General features: G+C 32.0%; 1 protein-coding gene across 1 annotated transcript; it reads left to right on the top strand.

Moving 5' to 3' along the window:
• The first annotated feature begins 13,997 nt into the window (after positions 1-13,997).
• On the top strand, positions 13,998-15,937 carry LOC140693051 (heat shock transcription factor, Y-linked-like). The gene is made up of 2 exons (XM_072957165.1): positions 13,998-14,655; positions 15,129-15,937. Exons 1-2 carry the CDS (start codon positions 14,131-14,133, stop codon positions 15,819-15,821), a joined length of 1,218 nt encoding a protein of 405 aa, XP_072813266.1. The 5' UTR covers positions 13,998-14,130; the 3' UTR covers positions 15,822-15,937.
• Positions 15,938-16,237: the final 300 nt, after the last annotated feature.

Here is a 16,237-nt window from a genome sequence, read left to right on the forward strand (position 1 = left end):
AATGAGGAATTCTACAAAACATACAAAGAAGAACTCACACCAGTGCTTCTTAAACTCTTCCAGAAGATTGAAAAGGAAGGAATACTCCCAGTCATTCTATGAAGCCACAATCACCCTGAAACCACAACCAGGCAAAGACACTACCAAACAAGAGAATCATAGGCCGATATCACTGATGAACACAGAAGCCAAAATCCTCACCAAAATACTAGCAAATAGAATCCAAACACAGAAAAAAGATTATACTTCATGACCAAGTAGAGATTATGCCTGGGACACAGGGGTAGTTCAACATATACAAGTCAAAAAATGTAATACAGCACATCAACAAGAGAAAGGACCAAAGCAACATGGTCATCTCAATAGATGCAGGAAAAGCATTTGATAAAATTCAACACCGACGTATGATAAAATCTCTCACCAAAGTGGGCATAGAGGGAACATAACTAAGCATCATGAAAGCTATAGATAACTAACCTACAGCTAGCATAGTAATCAATTGTGAGGAAATTTAAACCTTCCCACTAAAATCTGGGACAAGACAAGGATGCATACTATCTCCACTCCAACTCAAGATAGACTTGGAATACCTAGAAACAGCCATCAAACAAGAGAGAGAAGTAAAAGGGATGCAAATTTGAAAGGAAGAGGTAAAAGTCTTACTATATGCAGGTAATATGTTACTATATATAGAAAACCCTGCAAGATCCGGACAAAAACTACTAAAGCTGATCAAAGTATTCAGCAAGGTAGCAGGTTACAAGATTAAGATTCAAAAATCAGTGACATTTCTTTATGCTAATGATTCAGATAATAATATAGAGCTACAGTCAACATGACAGCACTGAATCGATAGGAAAACATACATATAGGCCAATGGAACAGAATAGAGAGACCAGAAATAAACTCACAAACTTTTGGTCAATTAATCTTCGACAAAGGTGGCAAGAAAATACAATGGATTTCAGACAGACACTTCAGCAACTGGTGTTGTGAAAACTGGAAAGCAGCATGTAAATCAATGAAGCTAGAGCACTCCCAATAAAGCTAGAACACCACACACAAAAATATAATAAGAATGGATCAAAGACTTAAACATACTTCAAGATACAATAAAACTCCTTGAGGAAAATATAGGCAAAATATTAACTGACAATTCTCGAAAATTTTCTCACAGAAGAAATAAAAGCAAGAAAAACAAATGAGACCTAATGAAACTTACAAGCTTCTGCACAGTACAGAAACCGGAAGTAAAACAAAAAGTCAACATACGGAATGGGAAAATAATTTGCATATGAAACAGACAAAGGCTTGATCTTCAAAGTATATAAGCAGCTCATCCAACTGAATAAGAGAAAATGAAGAACACAATCCAAAAATGGGGAGAAAATCTAAACAAGCGATTCTCCTAGGAAGACATACAAATGATCAATAGGCACATCACAAAATGCTCAATATCACTTATAATCAGAGAAATGAAAATCAAAACTACAGTGAGGTATCACCTTACACCAGTCAGAATGGCCATCATTCAAAAATCCACAAATGAAAAATGTTAGAGTGGCTGTGGAGAAAAGGGAACTGTCCTTCACTGCTGGTGGCAATGCAATTGGGTGTAGCCACTGTTGAAGACAAGATGGAAATTCCTCAAAAGCCTAGGAATAGACTTAACACATGACCCAGGAATCACGTTCCTGGGCATATATCCAGAACGAACCCTACTTCAGGATGACACCTGCACACCAATGTTCATAGCCAGCACTATTTACAATAGCCAAGACATGGAAACAGCCTAAATGTCCATCGACAGTTGACTGGATAAAGAAGAGGTGGTATATTTATACAATGGAATACTAGTCAGCCATATAAACTGACAACATAATGCAATTTTCAGCAACATGGATGCTCCTGGAGAAAGTCAGTCTAAGTGAAGTAAGCCAGAAAGAGAAAGAAAAATACCATAAGAGATGGCTTATCAGTGGAATCTAAAAACAAAATAAAACAAAACAAAAAGAGGACAAATACAAAAGAGAAATAGACCCACATTCATAGAATATAAAGTTTTGGTTGCCATGTGACGGGGGGTTGGGAGAGATAGACTGGGAGGCCAAAATTGTAGAATAGATAAAACAGGATTCTACTGTATAACATAGAGAATTTTATAAAAGATCTTATGGCAGCTGAAAGGCAAAAAATGGGACAAAAAATGTATATATGGTCACTGTAACTGAAAAATTGTGCTCTACACTGGAATTGGAGACAAATTTTTAAAATGACTGTAAATCAATTAAAAAAATTGAAAAAACAGAAAAAACATTATCCTAAATATTAGAGGTTTAAATATAAATTATAGAGAAAAAAATCTATGCTAAAGAGTAATAAAACCAAAGATTTTGTTTTATGTTTTCTTTTTGAGATAAGCAATTCAATAAACCTCTAGCCAAGTGCATCATGAAGAAAAGGTAGATGCTCCAAAGAAAAAAATTAAGAAAGAAAAGAAGAGAAATAAATATTGTTACCTCAGATATACAAAAGGATCATTTTGTCAACACTTACATGCCAATAAACTGGACAAATTAGAAGAAATAAACAAATGTCTAGAAAGACACAGAGATAAGGAGAAACAAATTATTTGAAAAAACTGTTTGCTAGAAGAAAGATAGAATCTGCATTTAAAAAAACTGTTGAATAAAAGTGCAGATATAAACAGCTCCCGTGGAGAACTGTAAAATTACACAAAGCAGAACTTATACTCTTCAAACTATTCAAACATAGTGAAGATGTGGGAAACTCCCAAATTAATTCTATGAAGCTTTCATCACCCTGATAGCAAAACCAACAAAAAAAGTACTGGCAAAGGGAATTTCAAGCCATTATATTTGATAGATTTACAAGCAAAAATTCTACAAAATATTATTAGCAAACTAAATCCAGCAATACCTAAAATATATCATACACCATGATCAACTTGGATTCATTGCAGGGTCACAAGAGAGGTTCAACATACACAAATCAATCAGTTTGAGGCACCACATTAACAAAAGGAAAAGAGAAAATGACATAGTCATCCCAATAAATCCATTAAAAGCATTTCGTAAAATTCAACATTTATTCATTAAGACAGCAACAACAGCAACAACAACAACAACAACAACAAAAGCAACAATGGCAGAAACCTCTTAGCAAAGTAGGATTCAGGAAATATACTTCAACATATTTAAAGTCGTTAATTACAGGACCACAGACAACATAATATGCAAAAGTGAAAACCTGAAAGCCAAATTAAGGAATAAGACAAGGATGCCCACTTTCACCAGTTTTATTAAACACAGTATGGGAAGTTCTAGTAACAGTAATCGGACAAGAAAAAATGTTATTCAAGTTGGATTGAATGAAGTAAAACTGTTATTATTTTAGATGACATGATAATCTATATAGTGATCTCTAAAGATTCTCCAAACCAAAACAACTAAATCTAATAAAGACATTTAGCAAAGTAGCATGATTCATGATTAATATACAAAAACTGTCACATTTTTTACACAAACAATGAAATAATCCATAATTTTAAAAGATCCATAAGAAATCAGATCAAAAAATGAAAAACCTATGAAAAAAAAACATAATAAAATGAATAGGACACTGATAAAGAAATCTGAAGATAATGTCAAGAAATGGAAAAAAATCTCAAGGTCTTAGTTTAGAGGAATTCATAATTTTAAAATATACATACTACAAAGGATGTCTACAGATATAAATTGATTCAAATCGAACTACATGATACTTTCCACAGAACTAAAAACAGTACTATGATTTGTATGGAATTGCAAAAGAACCAGAACTGCAAAAGAAACACTGAGGAAAAAGTACTAAGTTGGAGGCATAACCTATAACCATCCCAGATTTCAGACTATAGTACAAAAATACCTAAATCAAAACCGCAAAATCCTGGAAAACAACCAAACATCTATATCACTGGAATGTAACACAGAGGCAGAAATAAAACATCACACCTATGGTTAACTAAACTATGACAAAGGAAACAAAAATATACAATGTCTAAAATACAGTCTTCAGCAAGTGATGTTGAGAAAGCTAGATAGCTACATGTAAATCAATGAAATTAGAACACTCCCTCACACTGTACAAAAATAAACTCAAAATGCTTTAAATATGTGAATATAATACATGACACAATAAAAATCCTGGAAACTAACATAAACAAAACAAGACATAAATTGTAGCAAAATTTTCTTATGTCATTCTCCCAAGCTGAAAATAATAAAAACAAAATAAACAAAAATCCTAATTAAATTTAAATGCTTCTACACAGCAAAATAAACAAAATGAAAAGATGAATTTCCATATGAGGGAAAATATTAGGAAACAATGCAATCAAAAAGAGGCTAATTTCTAAAATACACACATTGTTCATACAACTCCATTTCAAAAGTCTACAAACAACTCAGCCAGAAAATGAGCAGAAGACAATTCTCTAAAGAAGACACACAGATGACAAACAGGAAAAATAACATGCTCACATTTCTAATCATTATAAAAATGTAAGACAAATATAAAATAATGTTTTACCTCACACTATTGAGAAGGGCTGTCATTCAAATGTCTACAATCTGTAAAGAATTGGGTAGTTGTGGAGAAAATGGGACTCTCCAACACTGTTGGTGGGAATGAAAATTGATGCAACCACTTTGGAAACAGTATGGAAGTTCCTTTACATAATAAAATTAGACATTTCATATGACCCAGCAATCCCACTCCTGGGCATATAAAACATAAATCCTGAAAACAAAGAATCCTAGAGTAAAACATAAAGAGTACACTCTGACATTGGACTTCATATGATTCTACATATGTCTCCTCTGGCATGGGAAGCAGAAGCAAACCTAACAAAATACGATTGTATCACTCTAAAGAGATTTACACTGCAGAAGAAATGATCAATAAAATGAAAATTGAACAAACAGAATGGGAGAATATATTTGCAAGTTATATTTTCCAATGTGGTGTTAATATCCAAAATATATGGCAAACTCTTTCCCCACAACAACAACAAAAGAGAGCAAACAATCCAATTAAAAAAATGTCCATAGGAACTGAATAGATAGACATGAATCAAATTTCTGTAGAAAACATACAGTTGGCTAAATGACCCATTAAAATATGTTCAGAGTTATAAATTATTAGGAAAGTCATAAACCAAAAATGAGACAAGACTTCACACTTGTCAGAAGGCTCTCATCAAAAAGAAAACAAATAGATATTGGTGAGATTATGGAGAAAAAGGAACACCAAGGAAACTGTTGATAGGTATGCAAAATATTGATTTAATTGCATACATACATCAAATTTTCTTCATCCATTTTTCGGTCAAGGGATGTTGGGTTTTTAGGCCCCTGTCTGAAGGCTCTAGAGAATAAGCCCATGGACTGAACTGATAAACAAGCTGTGAGGAATGTCACATATCCAGGCTGGATAAGAAATGGCCTACTCAATGTATCCAGTATGAATGGATGGATATCTTATTCTGGGTAAGATACTCAGAGGAGGACAACCTAAGAAAGGCACAGCCAGCTGGATAAGAGATGGCGTACTTAATGAAGTTCCGTGATGAACTTTAAAACATTCCTTGATCATTTAACATCCTGTGCTTACTGCAGTAGAATGGGGAGGTAAATAGCTTAAGATTATTATCATTGTTATAACTTAAATGATATGTGAGGCATTGTGTATGTCCTATATAAAGCCTTCTTCTTAGAATCAAAAACAGAGAACTGCTTCGTTTCTCTCCACACAGTGTTTGTGTGTAAATGATATCGTGCCACTGACAGGGTTAATTTAATTTGATGGGAGTATCTTAAAAGTATGTTGCATCATATACAATGCACTTTCCACACGTATTGAGATGATTATGTGAGTTTTATTTCTCATTCTATTAGTGTGGGATGTCACCTTTATTGATGTCAATATTTTGAAGTATCCTTAAACCCAGGGATTAATCCCTTTACTCATGTGTGTGTATTATAATTTAAATGTGTTGTTGAATTCATTTTGCTTGTGTTTTGTTGAGAATTTTGGCACATATGTTCATCAGGGATAATATTCTATATTTTGCATATAATGTCCTTTCTATCATTGTTATGCATATAAAGGTGGCATCATAAAACATGTCTGGAATCTTTCACACCCTTCAAATTCTTGGAAGATTTGGGGAAGAATTGGTGAGAAATTTTCTTCAAATGAATGACAGTAAAGACCGGTAAAGTCGTCTTGCAAATATTTTCTTGTTTGGGAAGTTTGGATTATTGATTTACTCCTATACACTTTTGCTCTATTTAACATTCTTATTTCTTCTTGATTCAGTATTGGAAGACATATGTTACTGGGAATTTGTCTTTTGTTGTAAGTCATTCAAATCATTGTCTAGTGGTAATTTCTTATGATGCTTTGCATCTCTACAACATCAGTGGTAATATATTCTCTTTTATTTCTAAGTTTAATTGAGTCTTTAATTTCTTTATCAGCCTAAACTTTTGTCCACTTTATGTTTAAAAGAAAAAGACTAAGGTATATTTTTTTTTATATTTTCAATTGTTTCTCTTATTTTCCTTACTATCATTCATTCAATTATCATCTTTTTTCTTTCAGATTTCCCCTAGAATTTGAGGTGAAAAGTTAAGTAGTGTGAATCTTTGTATTTCATTTATTACTAAATTTTTTTATTTAGATATTATTTATTTATTTATTTATTTACTTATTAATTTATATATTATTTATTTATTTACATATTTATTCATTTATTTATCATTGAAGTACAGCCATTTACAATGTGTAAATCTGTGGGGTAGATCACAGTGTTCCCGTACATGTATACATTTGTGTAACTATTAAAGTTTACTTCACGATATTTAACTTACTGCCCTGTGTCATACGAAAGAAATTTTGAAAAAATCTATTTTTATATATAGTGGATAACTTTTTATAAATGAAAGCTCCCATATATATCCTCTCAAAGTCCCTTTCCGCATTTATCATAAAATCTTTTATTAGGTCTGTGAGTGTGCTTAAATTTTGTACATGAAATCATTGTGTTCTCATCGAAATTTTTTTTAATATTATACATATGTTATGTCATGTATTATTTTTCTTTCTCCTTCTGGTTTAATTCAATTAGAACGTCACTTTATGGGGACATCCATTTTGCTGCAAATGTCATTGTTTTATCATTTTCTATTGCAGAATATTACTCCATTGTGTAAATATGGCATAATTTCTGAATACTGTCATCAGTTGTTGGACCATTAGGTTGCTTCCATGTCATGGCTGTTATATATAGCACTGCTAAGAACATCAGGGTGCAGGTGTCTTTTTGAATTACTGTTCCCTTTGATATATACCCAGAAGTGGGATTGCTGGAATGTATATTGTCAATTTTTATTCTTTTGAGGAATCCCCATCCTGTATTCCACAATGACTGCACCAAACTACATTCCTTCTATCAGTGTATGACGGTTCACATTCTCCACAGCTTCCCCAGTATTTATTGTTTGTGGATTTTTGAATGATGGCCATTGTGACTATTGTGAGGTGATACTTCATCATAGTTTTAAATTGCCTTTCTATAATAATGATAGTGAGAATTTTTTTTTCATATATCTGTGTGGCATTTGTATGTGTCTATTTGAGAATTGCTTGTTTAGGGCTTCTGCCGATTTTCAGATTGGGTTTCTTGTTTTTTATTATTATTATTAGGTTGTATAAAGTCTTTATATTTTGGAAATTAAGACTTTGTCAGTTGCATCAATTCTAAATGTTTTCTTTAGTCCTGTAGGTTGTCAGTTTGCTTTGTTTATGATCTCCTTTGCTGTCCAAAAACTTATGTTTAATTAGGTTCCATTTATTAATTTTGCACTTACATCCATTACCTGGGTATGCTGTTCTAGGAGATCATTGCTGAGATTTACCTCAGAGTGTTTTGCCTTTGTTTTCTTGTAGGAGATTTACTGTGTCTTCCCGTACATTGAAGTCTTCAAGCCATTTTGTGTTTATTCTTGTGTATGCAATGAAGGAGTGTTCTAACTCCATTGCTCTGTATGCTGCTATCCAGTTTTCCCAACAGCATTTGGTGAAGAGATGGTCTTTTCTCTGTAATATTCTTGGCTACTCTGTCAATGATTCATTCAACATACGTCTGTAGATTTATTCCTAGGCTCTGTATTCTGTTTCATTTTTCCATATGCCTCTTTCTGTACCAATATCTTGTCATTTTGATTATTGTATCTCTGCAAAAGTGTATGGAGACCTGGTGGTTTATTCCTCCAGCCTCTTACTTTATTTTGAATATTGCTTTGGAAATTATGGATTTTTTAGTACTCTGTGTAATTCTTAGGATCATTTGGTTCAGTCCTAAAAAGAAATGTTTTCATAATTCGATAGGAAATCACAATAAGTCTGTTGATTGCCTTGGGCAGTATGGCCATTTTAACAATTTTGTTTCTTCCGTTACATGTCCATTGGGTATCTTTTCAATTCTTCAAATTTTTTTTATTTCCTCAATCAATGTTTTCTAGTTGTCCCTGTATAAGATATTCACCTCCTTGGTTAGATTTATTCTTAAGCATTTAGTAGTTTTGGGTGCAGTTATAAAAGCGGTTGTTTCTATATTTGTTTTCCTGTTGATTGAATGGTAGTGTAAAGAAATGCTATTAGTTTCTGTACATTACTCTGGGTACCTTGCCCAGTTCCTTTTTTAGCCTAAGTACTTATTAGTGAAGCTTTTACAGTTTTCTTTATATAGTGTCATGTCTGTGTATCGTGGCAAATTTACCTCTTCTTTTCCAGTCTGAATCATTTTATTTCTTTTTCTTGCCTGATCTTTGTGGCTAGGACTTCTGAGACTATATTGAATTGAAATTGTGAGAATGGGCAACCTTGTCTTGTCTCAGGATTTTTGGGAAGGGTTTCAGTTTTTCACCATTGAGATTTTTGCTGGCTATATGTTGGTCATAAATAGCTTTCATAATGTTGAGATATGGTCCCTCTATGCCCACTGTGATAAGAACTTTTATTGCAAATAGGTGTTAAATATTATGAAATGCTTTTTCTGTATCTACTGAGATGATCATGTGGTTTTTTGTCCTGCTTTGTTGATATGGTGTATCACAATTGATTGATTGATTTGCATATGTTCAACCATCCTTGTGTTCCTGGTATGAACCTAACTTGACCATGGTGTGTAATCTCTTTTTACATGCTGTTGGATTCTGTTTGTTAATAATTTCATAAAGAATTTTATATCTATGTTTATCAATGATATTGTCCTATTGTTGTCTTTGGTGTAGTGTCTTTTTCTGGTTTTGGTATCAGTTTGATGTTGGCCCTATGGTGTGAGATTGGGAGTACTCTCTCCACATCAAGCTTTTGGAAAAGTTTGAGGAGGGGTGGCATGGATTTTTCTTTGAATGATTAGTCAAATTCCCCAGTGAAGCTATTAGGGTCTGAATTTTGTTTGCAGCGATTTTTTATTTTATTGATAATTGTATTCCATTTCTGGTGATCTCTCTGTTCAAATGGTCAATATTTTCTTAATGCAAAAATGGTTGGCTGAATGTTTCCAGAAACTTCTGAATCTCTTCCTTTTTTTCCAGTTTGTTTCCATATAGTTGCTCATGTTATTCCCTTATGATATTTTGCAAATTTGTTGTACTCTTTGTATTTTCTCCATTGTCATTTCTTATGTTATTTGTGTACTCTCTCTATTCTTGTTGATGAGTCTGTCCAGAGTTTTGTCAATTTTGTTTACTATTTCAAAAAATAGTTTGATTTTTTCTATTTTTTAAACTCTAATTCAATTCTTCCTTCCATGACCTTAAATATTTCCCTCTTTCTGATGACTTTTGGTTTTGTTTGCTCTTCTTTCATGATTAGTGTTTATAGAACGTTAGATTATTTATTTGAAATTGCTCTTCTTTGAAGAGGGCCTTGTCACTATGAACTTCCCTCTAAAGCCTGCTTTATCTGTATTACATAAACTTTGCATAGGGTTTTGTCATATATCTCGATATATTTTTTATTTATTATTTTACTTCTTCACCTCCCCTACTTGTTTTAGTACCATGTTGTTTAATCTACATGCCGTAAATTTTTCTCCCTGTTTTTCTGTGATTTATTTCTACTTTCATGGTATTATACTCAGAAAAGATGCTTGAAAAAATTTTTATCTTTTAAAGTTTGTTGAGGCCTCTTCTGTACCTGAGTACATAATCTTTCCTCGAAAATGTTCCATGTGCACTAGAAAAGAATGTATATTCTGCTTTGGGGAGAAGTAGTGTTTTGAAAATATCAACCAACTCCAATTATTTCATCGTATATTTTAGTATCTTTGTTCTATTATTTATATTCTGTCTGAAAGCTTGTCTAGTCATGGTAATGGGGAGTTAGAGTCTCCTACTGTGATTGTGTTCCCTCCGATTTCTCCCTTTTTATCTATTAGTACTTGCTTTACTTATTTAGGTGCTCATATATTGAGTGCATATATCTTAATGAGTATGATACCCTCATTTTGTTTTGCTCCTTTAATTATTATATCATGTCCTTGTTTATCTTTCTCTATGGCCTTTCATTGAAAGTCTATTTTGTGTGAAGTCAGTACTCATAGTCCTGCTTTCTTGTCATGTCCATTTGCATGGAATATATTTTTCCATCTTCTGACTTTCAATTGATGTGTTTTCCTCTTACTAAAGTGGGTCCCTTGTATGCTTCATAATGTAGGGTCTTGTTATAATATCCCATCTGACAATAAATATCTTTTGATTGAAGCACTTAGTCTATTAACAATTTTGATAATTATTGATAGATTGCTGTTTATTTCCATATTGAACTTCATTTCCCAGTTAATTTTGTATTTCCTTTTTGTTCATTTCTTTTTCTTTTTGTGGCTATATAACTTTTCTTTATTATCTTGGTTTCTTTTTGGCTTTATTAATTCATTGTAAGCTTTTGACTTCTGGTTACCGTCTTTTGTATGTGTATTGACCCGTTAATATATCTGTTTATTTTGACTGATAGGAATACAAACTCTAACCCCTCCTACAGAGAAGAGAAACAAGAAGAAAATACTCTGTATTGTCCTGTTTCGCTCTCTGACCCTTAAAAATTATGATGTCCTGTTTTACAACATCATGTATATTCTATTTTATGTCATGGCAGCTATTGTCTTTCTAATTATTTCTTTCTACTTTCTATAGATTTCTGTTTTTTTCTTTAGACTAGATCTTTCATTATTTCATTTCTGTTGCTAAATTCTTTAAGTATTCACTTTTATGGAAGTTATTTATCTCTCCTTCTATTCTAAAAAATAGACTTGCTTGATAAATTATCTTAGATTATAGCTTTCTTTCATTCAAGACTTTGAATATATCTTGCCACTGCCTTCTGCCTGTTATATTTGTGTAGGGAACCAGTTTACAAATGTAATATATATAATTATTTACATATGTAAAGAATACCTAAAATCAAGGTAACAAATAAGATGAAAACCTATACATTAAAAAATAGAAGACATTGATGAATGTAATTAAATCTGTTCCCAAGAAATGAAAAGATCTCTTATGTTAATGATGTGAAACTATGTGGTTGAAACAAACATACTACACAAGGCAATCTACATTTAGTGTGATTCATGTCAAAATACCCATGAGATTTTTCCATTAAATAGAACAAATACTTTCAAAATTTATATGTAACCATAAAGATCATGACTTGCCAAAATAATCTTGAAAAGTAGTATTAAATCTAATAGTGTTAAATAATCTGATGTTAAAGAGTCCTTTAAAGATTTAGTAATTTAAAAAACATGATATTGGATCAAAAACAGACACCAATCAATAGAAGAGAATAGCGCAACCAGATATAATCCCTCACACCTATGATCAATTTACCCATGAAAAAGGAAGCAAGAGTATAAAATGAAGCAAAGACATTCTCCTTAATAAGTAGTGCTGGGGAGATTGAATATGCGAAAGATAGATTATAGTATTTCCTCTCATTGTATACAATCTATGAGCACAGAATATCTTTCTATTTATTTGGTTTACTTATATTTCTTGCACCTTTAATTTATAGATCTATGTTTAGATCTTTAATTTCACTTATCTATTTTATTCCTATTTTATTCTTTTTGGTATAAGTTTACACACAATAGTTTTCCTAATTACTCTTTCTGATAATTTGTTGTTAGTATATAAAAATGCAACAGATATTTGTATATTGATTTTGTATTCTGCAAGTTTATTAAGTTTGTTGACAATTTCTAACAGTCACTGGAGGAGTCTATGGAGTTTTCCATCTATGTGTAATTACGTCATCTGTAAAAATAGTACTGCTTGTTTACAAGTTGGATGTCTTTTTTAATGTTTCTTGACTAGTTTTTCTGGCTAGGACTTCTTGTAGTGTAATTTAGGACTTGTGAGGATGAGCTACTTTTTCGTATTACTGTACCAGAGGAAAACTTTCCTGTATGTTAATATTGAACTTGATGAAAGTCATGGGTTTTTCATATATGGCTATTTTTATCTTTAGTTATATTCTATCTAGAGAGAATTTGTTAAGAATTTTTTGTATACAAAAGTTAAGATCAGTTCTGTCAATAATTTTCCTACATTTTTTTGAGATTGTTACCTTTGAATTCTCTGTTTTTTAAGGGATGGTATCACATTTATTGATTTGTGTATGTTAAATAATATTTATGAATCAGGGCTAAATCATACTTAACTATAGTTTATAATTCTTATAATATGCAATGAATTCAGGTTGATAATATTTATTTAGAATGGAATATACACATACTGAAGGAAAAATTTACATTGTAGCTTGAGTGTACATTTATTTATTTTAAAATTTTATCAATAATTTGAATTTGGCTTATGTTTAATGGAATTTATTTCTAAATAAATAATATAAGTTTTGGTAGAACTGGACTTACTACAGTTTACTGATACAGAGCATAGCTATTATTTGCAATTAGTGAACAAACACTTGCCTTAAAATGCCATATTATACTAACAATGCCAACTGTTTCAGGACTGGAAAACATATGGCTTCCTAAAATGCATTACCTTATCTTTTCCACACTAACCCACATATAATGTTACTTTTTTGTTTTTTGATTGTTTGTTTGTTTGCCCCTTAATGGGGTCACTGCTTATAGAACCCAGGACCTTATGCATAACTTTATTTATCAACATCATTTTGGAACACTTAACAGAAGCCACAAGAGTATGGATTAAAAATGACAAGAAAAATTATTCCTTCTAGGGACTTAAAAACCTCTGAGTGAAAGAATGGCAAAAATAAACATTTGTAAGTGTACAATCAGATTTTTCTCTTGTGTAATTGTAAAGTAGAATATTAAATTACATTTGTTTTACTTATAGCACTGAAATAAAATTTAAACAAAATTCCTCCCTTTGGAATTTCTTAAATTTGATTGATTATTTTAATTTAATTTTAATTCATAAATATTTAACATTTATTTATAAACATAACAAATAAACTGATATTTATTCTGCTGATGTTTTGAATATAGAGCTACTTATTGTAAAGTACACAGAGAAATAACTACTTCCGTTTACAAATCAAATTTTGATTCACTTTAATTACAAATGATAATGAAATTGTTATAACCATTCTGTAAAAATTTTACACAAATTTCACTTTAAATTCCAATATTTTAAAATTATTTTATTTACTTTGTGCATATTTATACTCTGTTCACCAATGTTGTATAAATTTGGGTACAAAAGGAATGAGATTGTTTTATCTCATACACCCCAAAGTTAAATTGTTTAAAAAGATAGTCTCGGGAAAATATTTGCACATCACAGTATAAAAATAAATATCCTATATATTTCATTTTAACTGGATTAATGAGAAGGAAACACTGGCTGATTGTTACACTTGGGTTGCTAAGAGACCAGTCTTTTTGTGATGTCACAGCCACTCAGGTTGAGAACCATGTTGATGGCCTATCAGTTTAACTGTGCAGGCCTGCTTAAGCAGCATTTGAAGCTGCACTGCTCAAAATCATGCAGATTAGAAAAGTAGCTGTAGGAAATGTTATTTGAGATGGCACATATTTCTTCAGAAATTCAAGATGTGCCTCCTAAAGATGGACCAACTGATTCAGGAAACCCCGGTAGATCTCTATCGTGTGATCAAACATTCTCTGGGGACTTGGACTTGAGGTGTATGATTGAAGAAAATGCTTTTCAGACTTTGTCTGAAAAATCCTTGATAAAAAGACCATGTTACACACATTGTGTCTTGGAACCAGATGAAGATAATGATTTTCGTTCTCTGACATTTCCAAGAAAACTCTGGAAAAAGGCTGGGAGTGACCAATTTAAATCCATCTGGTGGGATGATAATGGAACTTCCATAGTTATTGTTGAAGATGTCTTTAAGAAGGAAGTTTTGGAAAGAAAGGCCCCTTTCAGAATATTTGAAACTGGAAGTATGAAAAGTTTAGTTAGACAGCTTAACCTTTATGGGTTTAGTAAAGTGCGGCAGAAATGTCAAAGATCTGCTTGTCTAGTTGACTTTCTGGCAGAAGAAAAAGAAGCCTCTGTTTTAAGCAAGGTATACACAAATTTTAGTTATGACTTGGTAACTTATGTATAAAATTTTATTTTGTAAATCAATCTATGGTAATATAAATGTAAATCTAGATTTTGAAAATAGTATAAAACTACAAATGCTTAAATTCTTTATTTTTTCTAAAAATGAGGACAGTGACTTAACTCTTCAAGACTATGAGAAAGTTTGCTAGCAGCTATGAATCTTATCAGAAATCTAAGTGAAGGTATGAAAGCTGCTTTTCAAAAGTGGCATTCACCGTTACTGCAAACACTAAATTCTTTAATTTGATGACTATACTATTTACATGTGTATTTTCCAAATAAGGAACTTCAAAATATCGTCAGCAATGTTCATATTTTGATGATATTATCTTTGCATACTAAACATGAAATCTGAGGTTTTAAAGTTAAGGCTTATTGTAGTTATGTATTTTGGTTTAAATTATTACTAAAACCTTTCTCCTTTGGTTGTAGCTGCAGTTCTACCATAATCCAAATTTTAAACGAGGCTGTCCTCAGCTTTTAGTGAGAATAAAAAGAAGAGTTGGGATTAAAAATGCCTCTCTGGTGTCTTTATTGGCTCGAGATTTCAACAAGAAGCACTTTAAAGGAGGAAGTAATGTTGATAAAAATAATTCTGATTTTGTGGCTGACACTAGTGGAGAAAGTGCATTTTTACCTTCTGCAGATTTAAACATGCCTCTAATAAGAAAGCCCTCTATTGGCCACATAATTTGTGATAAAACTACCCCGCTCAGAGGTGATTTTTCTCCTCCATCATCAACGTCAGTTAGACCACCAGAAAATATTGCAGTGGAACAACTAGCTATTTTAAATCAGTTGACCACTGTCCACGGGCACTCTCAAAGCAGCTACACTGAAGCAAATGGCCGTGTTGTGAACTTCATTACAACTACAACTTCTACTTCTCAATACAGCATTTTGTCCCCCTTACAGAGCAATTATTTTGGACTGATGGTGGAGCCTTCTTATTTTCCAAATAGATATCACAACATATCTGCCAATGAAGGTCGTTTTTGTAAACTTCAACCTGTGAGTAACCCACGGTTTCCAGTGCCAGTGATAGCTGATACATCAGCTACTTCTATTTCAAGGCCAACTCATCAGACATCTTCAGTTTATGAACGTCATCCTAATTACAACTGAACTACCAGAGGACTACCAGGTTATGCATGATAACAAAGATTAAAATTGATGTTTGCAAATTTTGACAAATATCTGCAATTTTCTTATTTGAACAATAAACATAGAATTGTACTTTATTATCCTTATTTTTTTAAATAGAGATAAGAGTTAAAAGTGATACTAAGTTACCATTTAAAGAAAAAAAGAGATATTTGTTTGATATGATCATTTGATGGAACAACATGAGTGTAAATTTAAATAATTTCTGTGAGGAAGAAGAGAAAATGGAAGAATTTGGAAAAAGACTAAAACATGGAGAGAGGGAAAATTACTTAGTGGTTTCTGGTTCATCCTGAAAAGTATTAAATGTGTTAAGTTAGGTTATGTTGGAACAGGATGAAAATGCAGGAACCGGCCCAGGGATCATGGTCTTTATT

This window comes from Vicugna pacos, unplaced genomic scaffold (genome assembly GCF_048564905.1).
Source record: "Vicugna pacos unplaced genomic scaffold, VicPac4 scaffold_19, whole genome shotgun sequence".
Classification (NCBI taxonomy): domain Eukaryota; kingdom Metazoa; phylum Chordata; class Mammalia; order Artiodactyla; family Camelidae; genus Vicugna; species Vicugna pacos.